The sequence below is a fragment of the Malania oleifera genome, chromosome 6, assembly GCF_029873635.1.
Source record: "Malania oleifera isolate guangnan ecotype guangnan chromosome 6, ASM2987363v1, whole genome shotgun sequence".
In the NCBI taxonomy this organism is placed as follows: domain Eukaryota; kingdom Viridiplantae; phylum Streptophyta; class Magnoliopsida; order Santalales; family Ximeniaceae; genus Malania; species Malania oleifera.
The window spans coordinates 45,570,648-45,596,378 of NC_080422.1; the positions used below are offsets into that span (position 1 = coordinate 45,570,648).

At 35.8% G+C, this 25,731-nt stretch overlaps 1 protein-coding gene across 1 annotated transcript; it reads right to left on the bottom strand.

Annotated features, from left to right (window-relative positions):
- Positions 1–4,671: 4,671 nt before the first annotated feature.
- LOC131157467 (uncharacterized) lies at positions 4,672–25,731 on the bottom strand. The gene is made up of 6 exons (XM_058111649.1): positions 25,055–25,731; positions 24,292–24,436; positions 23,796–24,056; positions 17,085–17,166; positions 16,560–16,756; positions 4,672–5,196 (listed from the first exon to the last, which is right to left on the bottom strand). The coding sequence occupies exons 1-6, from the start codon at positions 25,273–25,275 to the stop codon at positions 4,915–4,917; spliced, it is 1,188 nt and encodes a 395-aa protein (XP_057967632.1). The 5' UTR covers positions 25,276–25,731; the 3' UTR covers positions 4,672–4,914.

Genomic DNA, 25,731 nt, shown 5'->3' on the forward strand with positions numbered 1-25,731 from the left:
TATTTTTTATAACTTAAATTAATTTTATAATTGTAATGTATGTAAATATAAATGGAGAACAAAAAAGTGGGACCAATAATTTGTGCTAGCCTTAGAGGTTACGTGAGTTTAATTGTATTGTTTTGATGATAACAACTCATTAGTGGTTCTAGGTGAACTTGTCTTTGCATAATAAGTTATTGTAAGTCAAACTCAAGTACAAAGATTAAGTAAATTATTAATAGGTTAGATATTATGAAAAAAGGGGAGAATGTTAGCATTGTTGGCTACACTATCATGGTCTTATGTGTTTTGATGATATTAACATATATATGGTTTTTAGTGTTTTCCATCTTTGCATGTCATGTTTAGTGCAAGTTCTGTGGCAATTACATGAAGTACTAAGATCAAAGATAAAGATCAGACCAAGTTAACGTTCGAATAGGAAAATCAAATGGACACGCACTTGAAAGGATCCAAGCACAACCAAAGGAAGTTTAACTATTGAATTATTTGTAATAAGGGTTGTGTGAGGTACTATGTTTTGTAACTCTTGCTGGTTTTGTTTTTGTATGATTTTTGAGTAAGAGTTGAGCAATGCACATGCGTATAGGACACAAGAGTTTATAGGATTTCATAAAGTCACAAACTCAACTTTCATGGTTCTCAAAGTTAAAACAAAGAGTTTGTTAAAAAAAATCCTAAACTCAAGATATGTTTTAAAAGGGACAAGTTTTCAATATTTTCGTATTTTGAACATCTTCATACTTAGTCTCAATTTTATCAAAACGAGTCTTATGTCCATAAGCTTTAAGAAGTCAAGCATATTTTTATTAAAGGACATATTGACATATAAGATATCAAAACGAGCTTTCAAATGCGTTTTATCAAACAAGATATCTTATATGCAAGGGGAAACTCACTTGGACAAGTTTTAATCTTTAATAAACTTAATATTTTTTATATACTTTTGTCCAAGAATGTTTTAAGTCTTTAAAAGACTTTTTGGCAAAGAAAAACAGAGCAATTGCCGACAAACGTAGTGCAGTCTTAAGTCTTGAGCACCTTTCGGTATTTGGGGCATAACTTTTGCTAGAAAAGTTTAAAAAAGACGATCTTGGTGTCCCTAGAAAGGTAAGAAAAAATTCCACAACTTTCATGTTGATGACTTTATTTTTATTCTGAACACTCGTCGATGAGTATAGGACACTTGTCGACGAGTCGTAGTGTATCACTAGTCGACGAGTGCAGGGGACTAGTCGATGAGCCCAACGGACAGAATGACGCTAACGCGCAAAAACGGCTAGTTTTGTTTGGGAATTGCTCCCAACAGTCCAATAACGACTAGTTGAGTATTTTGGCTGTAAATACAAACTATTAAACTTGCTTAGACAAGATTTTTGATCATTTTAGTCAATTATATCTTTGATTTACAAAACCTAACACTTTGCACCTTGCATATTAGTCATTCATTCACAAAGTGTTCAGTCCTCTCTTGCTCATTGATCTTGTGTGAATCATTCCTTGATAGATAAGAGTGAGAATTTGATTGTATTTCATATCAACTCATTTGAGGAGCATTTCTTTGTATATCATCCTCATTGTAATAAGTTATTTGTGAATCGCTTGGTGAAGGTTCTGTGTGAACCGAAGTGAAGGCTCTTTGTGAGCATGTAGGGTTGTGTATCCTAGTTGTAAGGTTTACTCCATCGGGGAAGGAGCGTCTATAGTGGATTGTGGAATCCTTAACTTGGTACTAAGGCGTGGACATAGGCTTGGTGTCGAACCATGTTAAAATCCGGTGTTAAACTTTTCTCTCCCTACTCTTTATTGTTTATCTTTTGCACAATTTACATTCCATATATTGTGATATAATTGTTTGAATCTTGTCAAATATTTTATTTTATAGAGAATTTTTAAAAACGCAAAAAGAGTCATTCAACCCCCTTCTAACTTTATATTGCATATCTGCTACAAGGCACACGTATATACTCTCGGGCTACGACCGTTTAACAATTTGGATTAGTTTGATAATTTGAACACCCAACTTTTACTTTTCTCAAAAGTAGAAAATTTAGAGGAAGAAAAAAATATAAAAGAATTAATTTTTCACATTTAGTTATTGATAGAAAGAGAAAAATACAATAAAAAATTTCATTTTTTACTTATTTTTTTTCAAATGACATCTTTAAATTAAATTTTTTTGAAAAATAAAACTTAAAAGGCAAAAAAAGGAGAGAGAATGAGATGCAGCCACATGGGCATTCAAGGGGAGAGAGAGAACTTAAAAAAGACAAAAAAATATATAATGTCACATCAGTTATGGTTTTTTTTTTGTTTTTTTTGTGATGAATAGAGTTCTCCAATAAAATGACACATAATTATGAAGGAGTGATTACTTAATGTTTTAGAACAAGCTGATTGACAAAGGAAAATTCATAAAATTAACCCACCTTACAGCTTAACAAAAAAAACATTTAACAATTCTTTCAGCTGGAAGAAGGATTGGATTAGCTATCACCGTATACTTTATTTGGTACTTTAGAAATAGGAAAAGATTTGAAAACTATGCATTATCCCCTATGGAATTAATTAAAGTAATCCAAAGACATATCTATAGGGCGGTTTTTGATAAATTTGATATGTACTCAGTTTGATATTGTTGAGCATATTGATGCTCTTGTAATATTTTGGACACATTATCTCTTGATTGGTCATTGTGGCTCCCGGGTATGCCCGGGTTTTGATATAATGTTTTGGATGCATATTCAGTTTATCACACTTGTATCTAGTTGACCTGGGTATGCTCAGAGTAGTTGTATATATACAGTTAATCAATACATTTACCCATTTGATAAAAAAAAACATTTAACAAAAGCAGCATTTGATATTTATGAGCACTAATTTGGTTGTCATGTGGTAATCTTGTGCATTAGCCACTTGTACCCAATGCCCATATTTTATGCAAGTACAATTCACTTTCTTTTAAGGATAAGTTCTAATTATAAGAAAAATGTTACCTGCCCTCAAGATGACTTAAGCTTTGTGATTATTTTTGTTGCTACAACAATAATAACAATAGCAAAAAGAACAATCTAAAAAAAATGCACGTTTAAAATTGGACAATCTAACCACAAGCCTTAACATTTATCCTTTACGAATGCTTGGCTGCGGTTATTTCATTTGAAATCTAGTCTCTAAAAATTTCAATGCTAAAATTTTGCCATGTTTGGATTAAGGAATTTATTAGAAAAGAGAGAAAGAAAGAAAGAAAGAAAAAATACATTTTTCTTTGTATTTTTCCTCTGTATCAAATAATTTTAAAAATTAAATTTTATTATAATATGATTAAAAATTAAAAAAAAATAAATGTTAATTATGTATAAAATTAAATTTTATTCATTAATTTGCTACACATTTTATTTTCCTTCTCACTTTCCTCAATAACCAAACATGAAATATTGAATTCTTCCATATTTTTCTTATCCTCATATTTTTCAAATTCCAAGCATAACCTTCAAACTTTTTGGAATCATACACCATACCTTAGATTTATGAAAATGCCTGCCTTAGAGAATGCAAATTACTCCCAAAATGTAATTGGCTACCTTTCATGGCAATTTTGATTCCAATGGAACAATAAAAGTCCAACTTTATGGGAAAATACTCTTCCCATTCATCACGCATGGAAAAAAAAAAAAGTTATTTCCTGTTGGCAATTGTATATTAGATACAATGCGTCCAAACTCTTTGACACTAGGAATCTACCAAAATAGCAAGCTCATCCCTCTACCACTCTCCACTTAAATATCAAAATTTAAAATAATATTCTATAAGAAATATAATTACTAATAATAATAATAATAATTATTATTATTATTATTATTATTATTATATATCAAACAATAGTCATGTAACCTCAAGGACCCTAATGAGCAGAAAAAAATAACTAGCCTGCCATGGAACAAATTTTCAATCCTTGGCTAATCCCCTAAAGCAATATGAGGGGCAAATACAACACTTAACACTCCCAGTACCAAATGCCTGTACATAAAAATAAATAAATAAATAACCCACTACCATCTGCTATCTTGGGAGAATAAAGCATTCACATACATACGTGTGCGCGCGCGCTACGGCTTCAAAGGCCTATTGAATGAATGAACAAAATAAACAGAAACAAATAATGAAACTACATCAGAAAAACTGAACAACTAGCACTGGTGGAATCAACTGCTGCTATCAACACGGCAGATTTGTTTCTACGGGGAAAATAATAACAGCCTCCTAACACAAATCTGCACTTGTGCGATAATCTGCCAGTCATTTCACTGATGTCTTCACTGATTACTAAACCGACCATTTCACTATCATCTTTGATCCGGCATAAAATGACAATCTCTTCTGCCTCCACTAGCTTCAATACCAATACAGCATCTCTCCACAGAGCTGGCTTATGATTTATGGTGACGTGCGCTCCAAGTCCCTGCATGTTTGGACCACATAATTATTGCCACAGGCACAGCTGCACAATTTTTCACAAAAACCAAGTGAAACCTTCTATTCCGCGTCTCAGATCAAAACCACTTAGTGGATGAGTTGTCATTCCTTGCAGTGGAATGCACCAGTTTCAACAGCTTGAACCATACCATTATGGAAAATTAAGAATGGCATGCACGAATACATTTAAAGTTCAAGGAAGCACATGGGGTAGAGGAATATATTTATGCACATAAATTCAACAAAGGAGACAGTGGCAAACAACTTACAAGAATACATTTACTTGGTGTGTACAGAAAGGAAACAATAACAGCTGTTACATGGGTTAACAATTGCGCCAGATGTCAGAGCTAGTATATGATATGTGAGGAGCAGCATAAAAACTAAGAACTTATATTGTAATAATTATAACAGCAGCTATGCGATAAACCAGTGTCAACTTAGCCTGGTTTGGCTGGATTGGGAATCATGTCTGGTCAGCTTTTTCAAGATGAATGCCATGGCAACTTTAGCGCCCAGGGAAGAGTGACCACGAGATAGGCAGATCAAACCACCAAGTATAAGCAATCCATTGGCTATCAATTTCTTTGACGGCCTTCTTGAGGACTTCTGCCCACTGGCTTCACTAGTGATTTGTTCATGGCTGACACTTGCTGCAGAGGTTGCTCGAGGAGCTGCACAGGTTATGCCATCAACTGCTTCTAGTCCAGGTGGGACCTAAGTGCAAAAGAGAAATATATTTATTAGCACAACAGCAAGCTGAGGATCTCCCAAACATGAATAAAATCAATTACTAAATCCAGAATCTTCTACCAAGCCATAAGAGTTAATCACTGCTTTAAATAATGTTTTGCAAATCCGAATAGCTACAATCCCATTCAGTTGATGGATGAGTCGTAGTATACTTTTTGAAAAACTCATGAAAGGGTGAAGGAAGAGTTGTTGAACCCCTACTTAAAAGCCATATTTATTAGGGGTTGTGGCTTGAAGGATACAGCTCTTTCAAATGCTCATTTTATTTGGTTCACTAATGGCTCTAGATATGTAGCTACTAGGATAGATAGGTTCCTGTTTACTTATTGGAAAGATGCTTTTCCTACTTACTCAAGAAGTACTCCTAGAGTTGTTTCTGATCATTGCCCCTTGATTCTTGAATCTAATTCTGTTAAATGGGGCCTGACTCTCTTTCAGTTTGAAAACGTGTGGCTTACTCATACTGATTTTGGGAGTTTGAATAGGAGTTGGTGGGGGGAGTCCACTGGAAGGGTGGGAAGGTTTTTGCTTATGAAAAAACTATAGTATTTGAAAGAGAAATTGAAACTTGCAATATTGAGACCTTCAGTGATGTTAGATCTAATATATATATATATATATTCTTGAGGAATTGGGGCAATTGATACACTAACTGAGGAGGGTCTCATTTCCAGGAACATTGCTAGAAGACGTACCCAGTTGTTCAATGAGTTTGAGCAGGTTGTTCTAAGGGAAGAAATGAGCTAGAGGCAAAGATCTAGGATAAATTGGGTCAGGAGCGGGGATTGTAATTCTAGACTCTTACGTAAGGTGGGAAATGGCAGGAGAATAAAGAATTTTATTAAAAAGCTTGAGGATGAAAGAGGAGAGGTTATTAGGGATTCAGATCGTATTTGGGGCCAATTACTTCAATTCATCAAGGTTCTTTTGGGATTTATTGGTCGACAAATGATGGTCACCTGTCTTTAGTCCAAATATTGATAGTTAACACAGAAAATTTATCACACACTAGATTAAATAAAACAATGCTTTATTCATCTTAAGCACAACATGTTAAATCAAATGTTTGAAAACATAACTGAGTGCATAGTTAATCGCATTCATCTAATGTAAAGCTTTGCTGGACCAAGGTTATTGGTTCTTTTTTCTCTTTCAAGGCATGCCCAGTTGGCTATTTTCTTCTTGGAATTGTGTAAATTCATTCGTTGGCATTGGAGGCTTTGCTTCGCATGATTTTTATTCATTTGCATTTTTATTATGAACTTCCTTTTTCTTTTTCTTTTGCTCAATTCATAATTTTTCTTTTCCTTTTGAATTTTGATTTTTCATACTTCCTTTTCTTTTTCACTAGCACCTTCAAAACTGCCCTAATGTGGGGGGTGATCCTTTAACAGATGATCAAGAAATATATGCATAGGCTCAATTGAATTTAGCAAAGGATAATGTTATTTTAAAATTCAACAACTGAAAGATAACCTGCCTTCATTTTGGCATTTGTCATTATCTCAATTAAATCATCATTTACCAAGGACCCCAGACCCTAGGTTATTTTAGGTAAGTGACTAAAAAAGAAATTAGCTTACTCACTTAGGCTCAATAGGCTAACAAATGGGAATCTCTTTTCAGAGGATGACGGAAGAGTTATGGTTGAGGGGCTGGACTGGTGTCCTATATCAGCTGATAAAGCCAAAGACTTTAGACCAATTAGCTAAGCCAAAAGTGTGTACAAGATTTTGACTAAGGTGTTATCTAAGAGATTAGCTACTATTCTAGCGGATACTACCTCTCTAGTTAGAGTGCTTTTATAGGTGATAGGCAAATCCTTGATGCTGCATTTATAGCTAGAGGGGTCTAGTGCTGAAACTGGATTTTGAAAAGCCTATGTTAGGGTGGAACTAGAGTTTCTTGGACACAGTTATGGATAGAAAAGGTTTCAGACTAAGGTGGAAGAAATGGATTAGAGGGCGTTTATCTTCTGAGGTCTTCTCTGTTTTAGTTAGCAGTGAGGCTAAGTCTTGGTTTCAAGCATCCAGGGGTCTTAGATAGGGGGATCCCCTCTCCCCTTTTCTCTTTACTATTGTAGTTGATGGTTCGAGCAGGATGGTTGAGAGATTAGTTGATAGAGGGCTGATGAAGGGGATTAAGGTAGGAAATGAGGAGTGCTTCATTTCGCTTCTCCAATTTGCAGATGAAACTATTCTCTTCCTCACAGATAACATGGGTTGCTTCTCTTGCTAACTATCCTTTAGATTTTTTAGAAAGCTTCTAGTTTTGAAGATTAACTTTTCTAAGAGTGGTCTAGTAGGACTTAGCATTAATGTTAACCCTCTTGTTAGGTTCGTGGGCTGTGCAGTTTGAATTGGCTGATTATCTATTTAGGTGTCCCCTTAGACGGTAATCCTAATGTTAATTCTTTCAGGGATCCTGCTTTTGAGAGAGTGGCTAGGAGACTTGATTGGTGGAAAGGAGCTTTCTTCACCTTAGGGGGTATGATTACTCTTATCCACGCACGCCTATCTTCCATTTAGTTGTATTCTCTCTCTCTTTTTAGATTTCCTGCAATAGTGTCACGCAGGCTTGAAAAACTAGTACAGTATTTCGTCTGGTTGAGAAGGGAACAGAGTCAAAGAGATCACCTTGTAGGTTAGGAGACTGTGTGTAGGCCTAAAAGAGAGGGACGTCTGGGTTTTGGTAATTAGGTATCCAAAAACATTTCTTCGGGGGGAAATGGTTATGGTGCTTTCCTTTTGAATCTAGTTCTCTTTGGCCTAAGGTAATTCAGAGTCAATTTGGTATGCTACGGACTGGGTGGGATGCTAAAGTTGGGGTTAATATTAGTCATATGAGTCCTTGGAAGTTTATATCTCAGATTTACGACTAGTTCTTTCCAAAAATCAAGTACATGGTGGGTAATGAGGAGCAAATTCGTTTCTAGGATGACTTTTAAATTGGGGAGACGTCGCCAGCTCTTGCTTTCCTTGTATTTATGGAGTCTTTATTCTTCATGATACCCTAATTTCTGATTTTTTTTTCTTTTGCATAGGGATAGTCTCTCTTGGAATTTCCATTTCGAGAGAAATCTCGAAGATAGAGAGTTGACGAGTTGGCTCTTTTAACTAGCTTGCGTGATTCTTTCACGTTCATTTGGGGAATGATAAATGGGTTTAGAGTTTAGATCCTTTATGGGGATTTCTCTTGAAAATCTTTTTTCTCTTATTTGACTCGGAACCCTAATAAGGATCCTTTTGGTTTGTGCTCTTTGATTTGGAAAGCTAAAGCTCCCTCAAAAACAAAATATTTTATTTGGACTGCAGTACTAGATAGAATAAATACTAATGATGTGCTTCAGAAGAGAAGGCCTAATACGGCCCTATCACTGGATGTTTGAGTTCTTTTTGTTTGAGAAGTGGAGAGACTTGCTCACACTTGTTTCTTCATTGCCCCTTTACTTGGGTTGTTTGGAATATAAATTATTTGGCATCTCCGGTGAAGACTGGATTTGTCCCTCCCCTTTGAAAGCTTTTTGCTCTATCATATTCAGAGGTTTTGAAAACAGAAAAGATAGGTAAGCCTTGTGGTGATGCATTATTATGGCCGTTATATTTGCTGTGTTTGGCTGGAGAAACACCTGAATTTCCAAAGGGGTAGCCACAGCTAATAATTTGATTTGGAGTAGAGTGGTTTATCTTGCATCACTGTGGGTGGCGACTAATGGCTGTTTTCAGCATGTTTCTCTAAGAGACTTGCAGTGGGACTGGTTGGCTCTGCTTCATTGAGTTGGCTTTCAGTTTATGATGATCTTCTAGTGCAATTTTTTGTTATAGTTGTAAAAGGGAGGATTTCTTATGCTCCCGGATTTTTCTTTTCTTTTCCACTTTTTTCTTTTGTTCTACATTTTTTCCTCTTCTAATAAATTTCTTTGTTTATCCAAAGAAAAAAAAAACTTGCTTCCTCTTCATCATAACAATTAGGCACACATATCAGGCCTGCGATGCACACGTAACATTTTCTACAGCATAATTTGGCCTGCCTGAACTCCAGTTTGAAATCCAGTACTTGAAAGTTGGAAGTAACATTGATTTCTTGTGCATGCAGGGATTTCTCATTTGAACTGAAGGGTTTTTCATTGCTTAATTTGAAATTTTATAGAGATTCAGATGATTCTGTGTATTTGATGTTGAAAATATGGTTTATGGTTTTAGAGGCATGACAAGCAGTATTGCCTTTCTCTGTGTAAGATACTTTGTCAGGTAGCACACACTTGCACATACTGAAAATTAGTTTTGAAATAGCTCAATGCATGTTTGGTAGTAGTGATCACTATCAAAGAGTATGTTTTGTTCATGGTTGATTCATATAGTTGCTAAAATTGGCAACAATAGACAATGATTCTGTATATTTTTAAAACTTTAGCATGGGTCTGGAATGACACGAAGATTGCCTCACTGGCGGGGATGTTAGTTGTTCCCTGTATATATACTGGTATCTCTGTCCATTGACATTTGGTCAGTTGTAGATTCTCCATCTGCGCTAATGTTCAGATAGGGAAAATTCTCAAGCAATAAACTTAAACCCAGAACTTGACAATCTGGAAATCAAGCTAAACATTTTGGTGTATTCAACATAAAATTCATTGGCATTTACCCCAAAAATCCACATTTATAATGTTTAGTTCCATTAACTAGTTAGCAGCATAGAAGATGACAAATCTTTATTTTGTATAGGGAGAAACATATGATTTCCAACTTACCAAGTTACCTGCTACGCTGATCTACCAACCTGTTGGTGATCTGCTCAACATTTGCAGAGGATAATTTTAGACATGCAATTAACAAAATTATTGCTGTGATCGGTTATTTATGTTTTTTTCCTCATTTCTTAACAAAGGTTCTAATAGCAAGCAATTCCTAAATTGGCTTGGTTGTACAGCAGGGAATCACCCAATAAATCTAATGCAGTAGCGTACACATGAGACAAGTAATTACTTAAAGACTTTTTTGTTGCATATAGTTTTCGATTGTGTTGGAATGTAAATGGAATGCATTGGGATTTCGCTTCGTTGGTTTACTGTAAAAAGTCAAAGGAGCCAGCTTTTATTCTCCTTTTTCCTCAGGTTCACACTGAACAATTAATGTTTTAACTTTTCCTTTTCTTTATGAATTCGGTTATCCAATAAGTTTGAACTTGTTGTTTTAAGAGGAGATGAGTTGGCAGCAGAAATCTAGAATGAATTGGAACAGGGACTGGGATTGCAACTCTAGACTTTTCCATGGGGTGGCAAATGGTTGGAATAGGGACTAGGACGGGACGGCAAATGGTTGGTGTAGAAGGAATTTTATAAAGAGCTAGAGGATGATAGGGGGAAGGTCACTAGGGATCCTGACCATATTGCAGGTTTGGTTGCTGATTTTTATAGGAGCCTCCTTTCAGAGATGGATGAGGGAAGAGCTCGTCCAGAGCTAAGGTTGCAAGGCTGAACTAGTGTCCTATCTCAGTAACAAAGAATCTTAGTCAGAGAGACTTCTTGAGTAAGAGGAGATTAAGAGTTTGGTTTTTGAGATAGACAAAGAGAAGACTCCTGAAGGGGAGCCTGGGCACAATGGTAAAGTTGCCACCATGTGACCTGGAGGTAACAGGTTCAAAGCGTCAGAACAGCCTCTTGCAAAAATGCAAGGTAAGGCTGCATACTATAGATCTAGCATGGTCTGCTCCTTTCCTGGACCCCGCATATGCGGGAGCTTTGTGCACTAGGCTGCCTGATAAAGAGAAGAATCCTGGACTAAATGGTTTTACTATAACCTCTTTTCAAGATTGTTGGGAGTTCTTGAATGAAGATGTTTTCAAGGCTTTTTTGAGCTTTTTCACAATGGAGTGGTAGGATGGAGTATGAATTCTACTTCTATTATCCTGGTGTCTAAAAGAGAATGTGTGGTTAAAGTGAAAGACCAATTAGCATGGTAACTGGCGTCTACAAGATTTTGACTGAGGTGTTATACAAGTCTGCAGATCTAGAGAATACTAGTTCTCTTAGTCAAAGCACTTCTATAGGTGATAGACAGATCCTAGATGCAGCCTTGATAGCAACAAGATGGTTGAAGATGTTCAAAAGAAAAAAAGGAGAGGTCTAGTGTTGAAATTATAATTTGAGAAAGCTTATGATGGGATGAGATAAAGTCTCATAGATAAGGTTAAGGATAGAAAAGATTTTGGTTTGAGATGGACAAAATGGATTCAAAGGTGTTCATCTTCAGTGGTCTTTTCAGTCTTAGTGAGCGGTGAGGCTAATAAGTCTTGCATTCATGCATCCAGGTGTCTAAGACAGGAAGATCCTCTTTTTCCCCTTTCTTTTTACTATAGAGGTTGATGCTTTGAGTAGGATAATTGATAGAGGAATTGATAAGAGGTTTCATGGAGGGGCTTAAGGTAGGGTATGAGGGTTGTATCATATCACATCTTCATTTTGCAGATGATAAATATCCTTGTCCTTCCAAAGAATTTGCGTTGCTTCTCTAATTTGATGACCACCTTTCAGTTTGAGAAAGCATACAGGTTGAAAATTAACTTTTGTGAGTGTGGTATGATGGGTTTAAGTTTAACGTGGATCCATTTGTTAGGCTAACAAGTTTTGCTCTTTTGACTTGGCCTATTACCCATTTGCGTGTCCCCTAGAAAAGCATGGATACCAACACGAGACACAACACGACAGGATACTAACACAATGACGTGACAATCTCAAAAAATAAATGAGGATGTGACACTACAGGAATACGTTGATTAATTAATATAAAAACATATATTTAGGCCTGTTTTCCTTTTAGATGATAAATATTGTGGTAATTTTGATTTAGAATGAAATATAAGCACCATTTGTGCAAAATCATCAATTACACATTTTATGAACTACATTTGTACAATCATCAAATACATTCTTACTATCAAGTCTTGGTCCAACAACAGAAAACAACTCAAAGGCATATGGCTAATGGTGGGCAATGGCATGGCTCACAACTAACCAAGAAATTTTTTTTTTTTTTTAAAAAAAACATAAAATAAAATAAAAAAAGTAACTAGGAGTGGCAAACTGGTGAACCCCTGTTTCTTCAACAATATCTAGGTCCAAAGAGGGGGGAGATTTGGGGTTTAGAAGGTCCCACGATGCTCTGGTTAGCGCAATGGCACTAGGGCTCTAAAGTCCAACCACTCCAATGCCAAAGAACCTTTACTCTTAGTCTTTCAACTTCCCCTCAATTCTTTTTTTGGGGGATTTTGTTAGCAAAATCAAAGAAGGCAACAAAATGTCTTAGTGCAAGAAGTGTCATCATCGTGTCAGGAAGCATCTCAATTGTGTCCAGAAATAAAATTAATTAATTAATTTCTTTCAAACACATGTCAGATACATGTCGGAGAGTGTTGGGAAAGTTTCTATATCTAACACATGTTGGACATCAACACTTCAGGATTCCAAAAGCATCCGTGTTTCATAGGGTGTCCCTTTAGGAGGTAACCCCAATGCAGATCCTATCGGGGCCTCAATTTTTGAGAGACTATGTAGGAGATTGGATGGGTGGAAAGCAGCATTCATCACTTTAGAGGATCATATTACTCTTATCCACGCTTGTCTGTCCTCCATCCCTTTGTATTTTTTTGCTATCTTTAGAATTCCTATGAGTGGCGCCAAGGCTTGAGAAATTGATGACAGATTTCTTATGGTCAACTGGTTCTGGTTGTGAGGGTTCTAGAGACTATCTTGTAGGTTGGGGGACCCCATGATTATATCCAAAAGGGAGGTATGCATGGGTCTAGGTAACTAAATCATCTCTTTGGAAGGGGAAATGATTATGGCATTTCCCTTCAAAATCTAATTCTCTTTGGCATTAGGTAATTTGCAGTATTCGTTTACTACAAAAATGGATGGGGTGCTAAAGTGGGAGTTAGTATCACTTATTTGAGTCCTTCAAAATTTGCTTCTCAAATCTATCTTCCTTTTCTCCTTGAAGTCTAGTACATAGAGGGTGGGAGAGATTTCACTTTTGGGAGGACTTTTGGGCAAGGGAGAGCCTTTGGCTCTTGCATATCCTCTTCTATTTCTATGATCAAAATCTTTGTGATACCTTGACTTCAGCTTTTCTTCTTTTGCAAGAGGAAGGGCATTCTTGGAACTTCAACTTTGGGAGAAATCTTAACAACACAGAGATAAATGAGTTGGTTCTTTCGACCAACTCGCTTGACTCCTTTCATGTGCATTTGTTGACAGATAAAGGGTATGAGTTTAGATCCTCATGAAACATTCTCTTGTTCAGTCCTTTTTCCTATCTAACTCGTGAGCCTAATTCGACCCCTTTTGCATTGCACTCTTTGATCTGGAAAGCTAAGCGCCCATTTACCTATGGAAAACATTTTTTATTTTCCATTTTTTTTAGATCTCCAAAGAATTATAAAAGTTTTAGCATAGTTTTAAATATTTCAAGATTCATAGTGAAAGATAGGAAATAAAGAGTTCATTTAGTTGTGCAAAACAATTTTCCATTTTTATTTCTAGATTTGAAAATATTACCAAAAAAAAAAAAACAAGTTGTTTTTCAATTTTCCAAAAATTATATAAAATAGTATTTGGGATCATGGATTTTGAGGCTAGGATTTGAATTTCTATGAATTTGGAAGAAACTCAATACATATCCATGCAAATAGTCCAAAATCCAAATCCCATGTTTCCACATGCAAAGTAAGAGGTCTAGAAATCTGGAAAATAAGATGTATTCCAAATTTTCTATATAAATTCAGAAAATTAGAAAATAAGGTGGCATTTTTCTAATTATTTGAAAAAGTAGAAATGGAAAATAAAACAAATATTCTCAAAACTTTTATTGTTGTTCATTTATTTTATACAAGAACTGTAAAATTGAAAAATTATCTAACTTTTTTCTTTGGAGAACTAAAATGGAAAATGGAAACTTTTTTCCACAATTAAATAGATACTAAAGTTCCCTAAAAAAGAAAAGCTATTATTTGGTCTACCATGGTTAAGAAAATCAATACCAATGACTTGCTAAAGAAGCGAGGACTTAATAAGGCCCTGTCACCTGATTATTTGAGTCCTTTGTTCGAGGAGTGGGAAGACTTGCTCACATTTGTATCTTCATTGCCCTTTCACTTTGTATTTGGAATAAACAATTTGTTATCTTTGGTGAAACTGGTTTGTCCCTCCACAATTTAAGGCTCCTTTTACTACCATATGAGAACATTATTTAGGGGACTTGACAAAGGAAAGGATTGGAAAGATCTGTGCTGGTGCACTGTTATGGCTGTTATTTGGTGCATTTGGCTGGAAAGAAATGTTAAAATCTTCGAAGTTGTTATAGCTACTAACAATTCGCTTTGAAGTAAAGTAGTTTATCTTGCATCACTGTGGAGCAAGAAAGGTTTCTTTCAATGTGTTTTTTTTGAAGACTTACAGCAGATTTGGTGGGCTCTGATTCATTGAGTTGTTTTCTGTCTTTCTGTGATCTTGTAGATGCTTTTCTTGCTATAAGAGGATTTCTTCTTATTCTCTTTATTTTATTTTTCCTTCTATTTTTTTCTTTTGTAATTGTATATTTTCTCCTCTTCTAATACAATTATTTTTTTTATAAAAAAAAATAGAAAATAGAAAATCGAAAACGGAAATTAATGGATGCTGAAACTACCATGTATTGTGTATTTCTTTTTCAATGCTTTCACTGATTTTGACTTCAGATCTTGAAAATGGTGGTTGCTTTTGGTAGCAACAGGACTAATATACAATCGCATACCATGATACCAAGAACACCAAAAGAAGAAAGAAAGAAAAAGGGAAAAAAATGGGCCCTTTCATCAGTAAAACCAATAGAAAAGGGGCTCAAGGTCGCACCTAAATATGGTATCAAGTTCACTGTCATGTGCTGAATGGGCTTAAAGAGTGGGCAAAATGTTGCAGCTAAAGCTTGCTATAGCAACATACATAAATGTTTCTATCAAAAGCATTAGTGTCGCACACTTGTCAGACAACTACTTAGCAACTTATATTATAGGACAGAAAAGGGAAAACTTTTAGGAATAGTTTTTTAGATTTTAGAGACGATGATACTGGCCGCTAAAAGCTCTATTCTAATGGACAGTCAGGTACTAACACACCATCTGAGAAATGATCTTTTACCATATGATGCCAAGAAAACCAATTTAATCCAACCATCTAAACGATGCAGGGGGTGTTTGCTTGGACTTAATGAGCTCTAAACAATACCAGTCCTGTTTCTTCACATCTCTGGATGTCCTTTTGAACAGCTCATATTCTATCAGCAACAAAAAATCATTGCCTAATGCCATTCAGGAGAGAATTAAGCTTGTCTGCATCCTGCTCCGAGTACACACACCTCCTTCTCCCATCTCTTCCTTGTTTACCTCTCCCCCTTCATCCTCTCTCTCCCAATGAGCAGCAGCTCCAAATTGGCAGCAACCATGGCCCCAAATTGAAGGCAACCATGGGCGTCTTGCAGCCAGAAAGATATCTGAGGTGCTGTGGGCAATCGTAACAGCCCTTGGCCCTCTGCTCCTGCACGCTGGTCTTGTTCCAACAAAGCACCAACCCAGCTTGGCTCCTAACCTATTGATTTGCATTGATGACTCCACGGATTTGCTCTTGGTCTTTCTCCTCATGTCAATTGTAGCTTTCATTGAGCAGCAACCTCACTACAAGCATGGATTATGGGCAATCACAAACAAAATTTGGCATTATTACAATGGATTGGGGCTTCACAAATTATGGGAAATCGCAAAGGGATTTTATTTGATTTTTTTTGTTGAACATGGACTGTAATTTGTGTTTTATTTATTTTTTTGAATTGTTTGTTAAATCAAAACAGCAATTTGAGTTCAATTTAACGTTATTTTTTACTGAATTTTTTTCTTGAATTGAAATAAAATTCATGTTCAATTTCTGTTCTATTTTTGCATTCAATTCTTGCTTGAACTTGAACCGAAATGCTCGATTTTGTTTTTTTTTTTTTTTTTCTTGAATTTGAACTGTTATCATGCTCAGATTTGTTTTGCGTTGTTGAATTTTTTTCAGATGTTAAATTACTCAATTATCAATTAGATATAAATGATGCAGTCATCAGACCAATATAATGGTTTGTGAACCAGTTGATTTATTTAGATATTGACTCATTCAGCACTTAATGCTTAATTTTATCAAATGCCCCCTCAGTGTATGATAAACACCTAGCCTAAGGGCACAAAATGTGGATTGAATAGAGTACAAACATGCCCAGGATTATAACCAGCAAATATGTACGTAGGATAACAATCCTCACCTTCCGAACAAGAGTGACTGCAGTCACAGCCAAATTTTGTTGAGAACGGCTGGAGGCAGAATATCCTCGCAGAGCAGTATCCATTCTGCAGATGTAACTCCATATGCCCTTGGCAAACGCCAGCTTTGCCATCTCCACATTCAAACCAGCATCTTCTTGATGCACCAGTTTGATCTCACATGCATTTCTACCAGGTACTGTATGTACAAAATCCAGAATAGATATCAGATGAAACCAGTTCAGTTCTTAATCCTTCCCAGCTCACACATAAAAAAAAAATTCTTCCATTTAATATAACCAGACAGAACGACCTGAAACATATGAGGGAAAAAAAAAAATTGTCTGTACAGTTTCATGAGATCAGAATTCAAAATTTCATATAAAAATAGGTCCTAATATTTCACATTTTGCTTATCAAGCAGAAAGTTTCAAAACAAAGGTAAATCAATCAGAAGGAATTAAAAGGAAGAACTAATGAGAAGTACGAAGAAGATGGAGAATGCAACATGTAAATCAGGCACTTGCCTTTCCTAATTCGCCAACCAGATCTAAAGAACTCAACACGTACATACTTCTTTTGTCGTGGTACTGAAGGGTGTTCACATTCCTAACCATGATCAAAGGAAAACTTTAAAATTATTGGGTATTATTGCAGAAACAGAAGCATCCCAAAAGGATAAAGAGCAACAGAATCCAGAATCGATAAATAAATAAATAAATGCAGACTTATGCACTAAAAAAAGGATTCTTTGACAACATAACAGAGTTACAGAATTTTCAAAAGCCAAAAAAGGAAGTGGCCCTCGTTTCCACCACTAACAAAAGGAAAAGGATATGTGGAATCTTCATCCCATGTCTCATTTCCAGCTTATGTATATTCCCACTAGGCACTAGCTCACCAAAAAGAGACAGAGAGAGTGAATATTGAGTAATTAAGTATACATGCCATCAGAAGGAAAGGAAACAGATCACAAAGAAAAGCAACTTTGAATTAATAATCTCATGTTCTGTAAAATCAAACTATGATCTATCAAGTCCTGAGTCTTGGGGATGAATAAGCTTCATTTAATTCAAATTATTAACAAGAGCCACCAATAATGCAGTTTGAAAAGGTCATATAAATCAATTTCATGGCAAACATAAAAGTCTGTTTCACATGCACTCATGAGTATGAAGAATGCAGAAACACACAGCTTAGTTTTTCAGAATCGATTTCAGTTTTAGCATCAATAAGAATCAATGTCTTGGTATTTATACTATGAAATATTAGTTACAAAGTTACGGGAAAAATAAAACTATCCAACAAAAACAATGTGTGTGTGTGTGTGTAAATACATACGCACACAAAATCAAATTAATTAAATAGGAAATTTGAAAAATCATATCAACAAACAAGACTGTGGATGCATGTAGAAACCAACGTCAAAAACCATGCAGCCCCACACAACATTGTACACTTGTATTTTTTAAGATAACCAATCATATCATCAATGGAAAATACCCAAAAAAAAACCTCTCATTGCCTCCTTTGACACCATCAAAATCTTCCCACTTTCCATATTAGCATCATAAACATCCTGCTGTAGATCCATGTGGCCACATTATATTTAGCTCCAGGAACACCCAACAGCCACCCACTTATTTTAAAAAAGATAAAAATTTAAGTGAGGGTGAACTTTTGACATAAGCTAATGCAAGATGGTGAATATAGGTCCATCTCCATTGGTCTATTACGTTCAGCATATCCACCCAAATTCAATCACTTTTCATTTATTTTTAAAATGATAATTGAAAAAAGAAATAACAAATAAAAGGAACCATACCTTTTTCTCATAAGAAACGCTACCTTTATAAAAAAACAAACTTAGATCTGTGAATACCCCAGATAAATAATAGGTGTTGCATCCTAATAAAACACGCATGTACAGATGCATGCACGCAAACCAAACCATACATGATTGCATGCAAACACATGCACTCAAAGAGCACTGCTTACAACTAAATTGATGATCGCATCACCATATCAGCAATACATATTACTAAACATACAATTAGTAGATACTGAGATCTATGTTGCTTTTATCTATGAGTAAGAAAACAATATTTGTGTCAAACACACTCCAACCATGAAGTTTATTTCTAATTTTTAAATAAATCTATCAATTTCTACACGCATTGGGCATGCAAAAAATGATTTGTTATATCCTTTTTATTTCATTTCAATAAAAAAAATTATAATGTGAAAATGCAAACTATATTGTCATGCCTATGTACTCCTTAAAACCCATTTTTTTATCAGCAAATAAGTTATTAAAGAGCATCAAAGGCATGCCACCCTATTTCAATGAAGGTACAACAATATAAGTACAATGAACATCCCTTCACCGTAGAGCATCAAAAAAATCAAGGATTACAATAATTTCCCTAACAAACAGCCCAGTAAGTCCAACAAACTTTGATAACGTGAAGGGGCAAAGCCAATCCTTCAAAAGCTCTCCTGTTTCTTTCCCTCCTTCCTTCTTTCCTGACTGGAGTGGATGCCTTTCCAAGCCCATAGCGTACCGTCCACAGTTCTAGCAGTGCAAGAGAATGCGTGCGCTCAACTAATACAGTCTGATGCAAACATAAGTAGCACCTATTAACGAGAGGCAAGCCCCTTTTCTGAAGGTTGTCAATGGTAAATTTTTACAAGAGTTACCTCCTATGTGACGAAAGCAACTTTTGTGGGGATTGCAGTTTCCCCATTGAGTTTCCAAGGGAATTTGCTGCTGTTTCCTGTCAAATAGATGAGGTGTTTATAGTAGGATCTGACTGAAAATCTTGGGCTCATTGGTTGTGTTCTGGCACTAGATTATAAAGACTGCTGTAGAATGCTGCCAAATAATCAATTTCCCAATTGAAGGCATTCCTAACCAGGGAATATTGTAGAACATCCCATGATCAATGAGCTCGAGGTGCAGGCTAATAAGGGCATCTTTGTCAAGCACAAGCCTAAAGATAGAAGGCTCATTTTTTATGAGGGGACTTGTCACGCTAAATTTCATGCCAAAAGAAAACATATATTCTCCCTGTTCCCCATTCAAAAATAAATGGGAGAAGAATTTATCTCATCCTCTCCTGATGAAATTGCAAACACCAACACAGTGAGCTCCACCAACCTCTTTAGAGGCCAATTATTATAATTTATATTGTATTTAGTTTTACTTGAGAAGAGGGCCTTATTGAAAGTGGAAAGAGATTTAATACCTAACTCTCTTTTTTGCATAGACTGTTTAACCACCCACCATTTGACAATATGATATTCAAAATCCTCACTTGTGTTCCCCATAGAAATCTGCTTTGAAAATACCTTCCAATCTCCTCTCTACGAAGCCAAGGATAGGGAAAAGAGAGACAAAATAGACTAGGAGGTTGGATAAAGTGCTTTTAACGAGTGCGAGTCTTCCACCTTTTGACAGATAGTTCCTTTTTCCAACTAGCAAGTTTTCTTTCAAATCTTTCAACCATGGGGTCCCAAACACCTATATCTTTAAACTTTGCTCGTAGAGGAAAATAGGAAAAGCCCCCAACTTACACCCTACTAACACACCCACAAGTAGAGGACCATTCACAAGTCCCCGTTAAAACAATCAAACTTTTGCCAAAGTTCAATTTCAGGCCTGAAACTGCTTCGAGTCTGAGGTGATTGCACCTGAGATTGAGGATTTGCTCAGGATCATCCTCACAGAAACTAGTAGTGTAATCTACAAAAATATGGGAGGCAACAAAATTTGGTGTGTTCCCCTTGAGTAGGCATCATTTGCTGGCTTTTTTTTTTATCATAAAGCCCAAGACTTCCATAATCATGATAAACAATAAAGGGGAGAGGGGATACCCTAGCCTCAAACCTTGAGATGAACAACAAAAGTTCATAGGGCAGCCATTGAGCACTGAAAATGAGCAGTTAGAAAAACATAGATAGATCCTGCTGCACCAGTGTTCCCTAATACCCATTCTTCTAATAAGAATATACTGCAGAAAAAAATTCCTATCACATGGTCAAATGCCTTCTGCATGTCCAACTTGCAGACCACTGCTTTCCTTTCCTTTCCTTAATATAGGCACACAAGTTTGTTTGCAATCAAGGCTCATCCATGATATGCCTGCCTGCTGCAAAGGCATGCGGGGCTTCGTAATAACTCCCCAAAGGCAATTTTAAGCCTTGCTGGGAGGACTTGGGAAAGGAAATTATACAAACTGCCAACCAGGCTATATTTTTTATGTTGTGAACCCCCATTTTTTCTTGGGAATCAAGAAGACAATGGTTGAGTTGATACTAGTCAAAAATTTGCTTGTCCTATGAAAATCTTCAAAAATGCAGATTATATAATGTTCGAGAAGACCCCAATTCCTTTGGAAAAAAGCAAAAGTTAAACCACCAGGGCCAGCAGCCTTATTTCCATTGCAGCCCTCTTTAAGAAGAGAAAGGAGCAAAGAATTGGGCTCCTCAGGGGGCCCAGGGCTCATGTTCCATGATGGCATAAGGCGTAAAATTTGAACTACTGCCATAACTCTGCCTTAACCCATTGCTCATGCTTCCTATAGATATTTTTTCCATAACTATTCTCACATTTTGAATTCTTAAATGCTTATGTTCCCTAAACAAAATGAGTCAGAAATTAGATATTTTATTGCAAATTAATATAATTAAAAATCATAAACCAAAATGAACAAGATGCTCAACAAATCCACTAAATATAAAACAAAACCTTGCATTTTCATTTACTGTAGATGGATGACACATTACTAAAACCAAAAGGTAGCTCATTTTGGATGCTAGGGTCAAACTAGAAACATGGAACATAGGGAGATTATTATAGGTAAAGCAATGAGGTCGATGAAAAATTAACATAATTTGCCTCCAATAAACTAAGTGGGTAGGAGGAAAGCTTAAAGAAATTCAAAACCTAGGATTTCAACTTTGGCACATCAGAAAAGAAAAACATAAGAAATGGGGTAGGCATCCTTCCAAACAAAGACTTAAAAGATAGTGCTGCAGTTGTAGATATTAAAAAACTGGGGGGATGGTAAAACAAAAAACAATAGGAAAAGTAAATAAATGTCACTAATTCTTATGCTCCTTGAGTAGGCTTGGCAAAAAACCTTAAAAAGCAATATGAGGAATATGTATACATATAATATTATATAAGAAATATAAGGGCGAGAAAAAATATTTATAATAGCAAAGTTGAACAGTCATAAAGGTAAGGACAATTAAGGTCAATGTTTTAAAAGACTCAATCGAGGCTCACCTCAAGGCAAGCATGCCTAAAACGCCTTGAGGCGCAATCTAAAATACCAAATCCAAAAAAGGCTAACACATCACATGCTAGGACTTACACATTTGTACAAAAGGCAGGCCTTTTGCCCCTTTTTAGTTAAGGCTTACGCATTTTCATGTGTGATTCTCAAGTTAGATTTGGCTAGAAATTTTAACTCCAAGTTTATATAAAAGGGAGTAGATTTCTAAAACTCTAGAACCTCAACCTTTCCAAAATAATTGAGAGTTGTATCTTAGATCTTGAAAATAATTTGAAGTTTATAATGTTACCTTGTTATGGTTTACGTATTTTAGTAAACAGTTTCTGAATGACCAACAAATAGTTTGCAAATTATATTTATTTATTTTTTTACATTATATTTGTGATTTTCTTAATTTTTTCTTTATTTTTAAAATATATGTAGCTTATTTACATGTTTTTATCTAAAAAAAATCCTCAAGAGGCTTATGCCCCAACACCTTAAGGCTTACGCCTCACCTCTTAAGGGTTAAAATGCCTTGCATTACGCCTTCGCCTTTTAAAACATTGATAAATGCTATGAGAGGATACATTGAAGACATGGATATGGAGACAAAAATAGTCTACTAATGTGGGTCTTAGAGTTTTCTATGGGACATGATCTGATATTGACAAATATATGCATTAGCAAGAGGAAAGAAGGGGAAAAAAAAAAAACACTTAATGACCATCAAGTGTGTAAAACCAAAAGTTAAATTTTTTTCCTTGGCTAGGAGGGAGCATCTTTCTTGATAGTAAAGTTATTCTAGAGGAAAACTTAACCATACAACATAGAATACTAACATTACATATAGACAGTAAAAAATGGGAAAAGGAGTAATGGATTGGTGTAAAAGAACTAGATGGGCGAACTTAAATGGACAAAATATAATAAAATTTAAATTTAAATAATAAAAGAAGCAACTCAACAGTAGGGCAAAACATAGAACAAACACTCCTTGGAATAGAATGACTAGTTCTATTAGATGGATGCCAAAAGAGGTTTAGGTTAATCTAAAGGAAGATGCTTACACTGCTTGTAGTCCAAAAACTAGGGGATTTTGTACCTTGAATTTACTATGCAAGCAAAAGGAGAAATTGAAGAAGACACAATACACAAAGTTCAAGTAAATTAGATAACACAAAGAAGTACTTCAGGTTGTGTTGTATGATCACACTAAAAACTAAAAGGAATTTCAATGCAAAGGCTACAAAACCAGCAATATTATGTGGATTAAAATGTTGGTAATTAAGAAATAGCATATCCAAAAAGTAAAAGTAGCAAAAATAAGAATGCTAAGATGGATTAGTGGGAAACCCTAAAAAATTAAGAATTGAATGCATCCTTGAAAAGGTAGACACAGCACCTAAAGAAGATAAGGAAAGGGCAGTTAAGATGGTTTGGGCACTTGCAATGTAACCCACATACAAGTGTGGGGCAGTGAATTAGTTGTTATTAGTAGCAATAAGAAGGATGAATAGACTTGAAATAACTTAGATTGAGACAATGAATGAGAATTTATAAACACTCCAAATTTCAAAGGATACCATACATGGTACAAGATGGTGGAAGGGGATTCATGGGGTCAACCCCACATATTGAGGCTTAAGGCTTGGTTGTTGCTGTTGTATAAATCAAGCAAATAATAGAATCTTTTGATGCTATAAATCTCAAATTTCTCCATCAAGAAATGTTCTAATGTAATTCTCCTCTACCAATTTCTTCCAATTACACATCATATGCATAACAGGTTTATCAAAGATTCAAAAATACAATAGATATAACAGACGGAATACGAAGAGAGGATAGACAAAAACATCTCAAGCATCAACACTTGCATCTGGGAATCTGTATAAAAAGTAGCAATTCTGGAGGGTAACTATAAGTGCATTAGGGCTGGAGTTTTGTCACAGATACCTTGATAAAGCAGTAAAAGGACTTGTCTCTTCCCTCCCACAATCTCCAAGCTAGTACATACTCTCTAGGAGTCAAGAATGGGAATTTTTTGATTGTACGACCAATTTCAATTCCATTAGTTTCATCCACCAGCAGCTGCTCATGCTCAACCACGGTCTTGTCCCACAGCTTTCTATAGCCATTGTCCATGTAAAAGTCTCTCAGCAACTCAGTTGAACAATTCTCAAATATCGTCCAGCTCATGTATTTCAAGGGACCATCCTACAAGCAAGCAAACATAAAAATGCACACACCAAACATATTTCAATTTTGTTCAACCTAGATAATTAGATATACAGTTCCTTATCAACTAGCTGTGAGCACACATATCTGTCTTTTAGTTTTAAAAAAATAACTGTAATAAATTGCAGAAAGAGAAATCCACTTTCAAATAATAACAGATTACATGCTCTTAAAGATCATCTATTCCATGCAAATTACGCTTGACACCACTAACCTTCGGTTTGCAGCATTTCACTTTGTACGAAAGGTTATCCTTTTTCTTGTCTATGACATTTTCCCATCTATCACTCTCACTATTCTTCTCATCCAAATTGTTGATTAAAGTTTGTAAATCTGCATCTGATATGATCTCCACAATTCTGTAAAACAAAAAAAATAACTTCCACATCAGCGATGCAACCACATAGATACTTCCTATTTCCTAAGGTCCATTTGTTCATACTGATCCATTCAAGAAATCAACCAAATACTAAACCTGGCTCACTGCTTCCAAAATTTTCCCTTTTTTTTCTTTTTTTGTTTTTGTTTTTGTTTTTTAAATTTACAGTCTCAACTAATACAAACAGTTTGTGCTTAAGCTACAAAGGCATATTCAAACAAACGCAGAAGGTAATCTACATCTACTTACAGCACTTTGCAAACAATTTACATGCGATCCAACTGCTGATTATATTGTGAATCATCAACACTTCTATATTTTCTAATTTTTTTTAAGAAAAATGAGAAAACATAGTATATGTGCAAGAGTGAAGTGCTTGATAACTGTAAAAGAAAATCTCGGTGAATTATATCCGGAAAAATCATACCCAACGAAAGACACCAAAGTCAAATTTCAGGTTGCAATTTCTCATAAAGGCAATACTACGCATCAAGCTACACTCAAAAATGAAAGTGGATTAAATCACAAATAATTACTTAGGATTTCCATAAAAAATAGTTAATAAAGACACCAAAATTATATTAAAAAAAAAAATTACCGGAGCTGCGGACTCGCGGGGGGACAAAGGGAGGGTTTGGTGGGAGAGCGAAAGGCGAAAAGGGAGAAGTACAAGTGCCTGGCTAAGTGCCATAGCAGTATGGCGAGTAGGGCAACTAGGGTATTGGTTGCCCACCATGCTCCTCCCCCGCTGCCGGCGCTTGCACCCTCTGAACATCCCCTCTCCGATGCCGGAGAAACAGAAACCCACTCCTTCACCATATCTTCTTCTTCTGCGTCTCTCCGAGGAGGGAAACCTCAGCCTCGCCTGAGAATAGGTAGGGACAAAAGGGCGCTGGTGCCTGTGATCGATTCAATTGTCGATTGATTCGCCGTCGCGCTAAGAAGTGGCTTGGGCCTTCGGCAAGGGTGTCATGGTCATTTTACATTAACTGGTGGGGGTATTCAAGCCTTTCTATTTGTTTTTGGCTGTGGACAGGCCTCCATTCCTTGTACATTTGTTCTCCTATGTGGTATGTCAATATTTGCATTTTTTATTTTTTTGATATGGTTGGGCTGGGCTTATAATCCTATGTCTGTGCTAACTGTGTCATCGACCTACACGTAAGAGGCAAATAACTATATGCGCTGCAGGTGACAGAATTCAAACCCCAGGCTTCACTTTTGTCTAAGATCGTTTGACATAAGTCCTTACTTACCTTTTGAACTTATACCAAA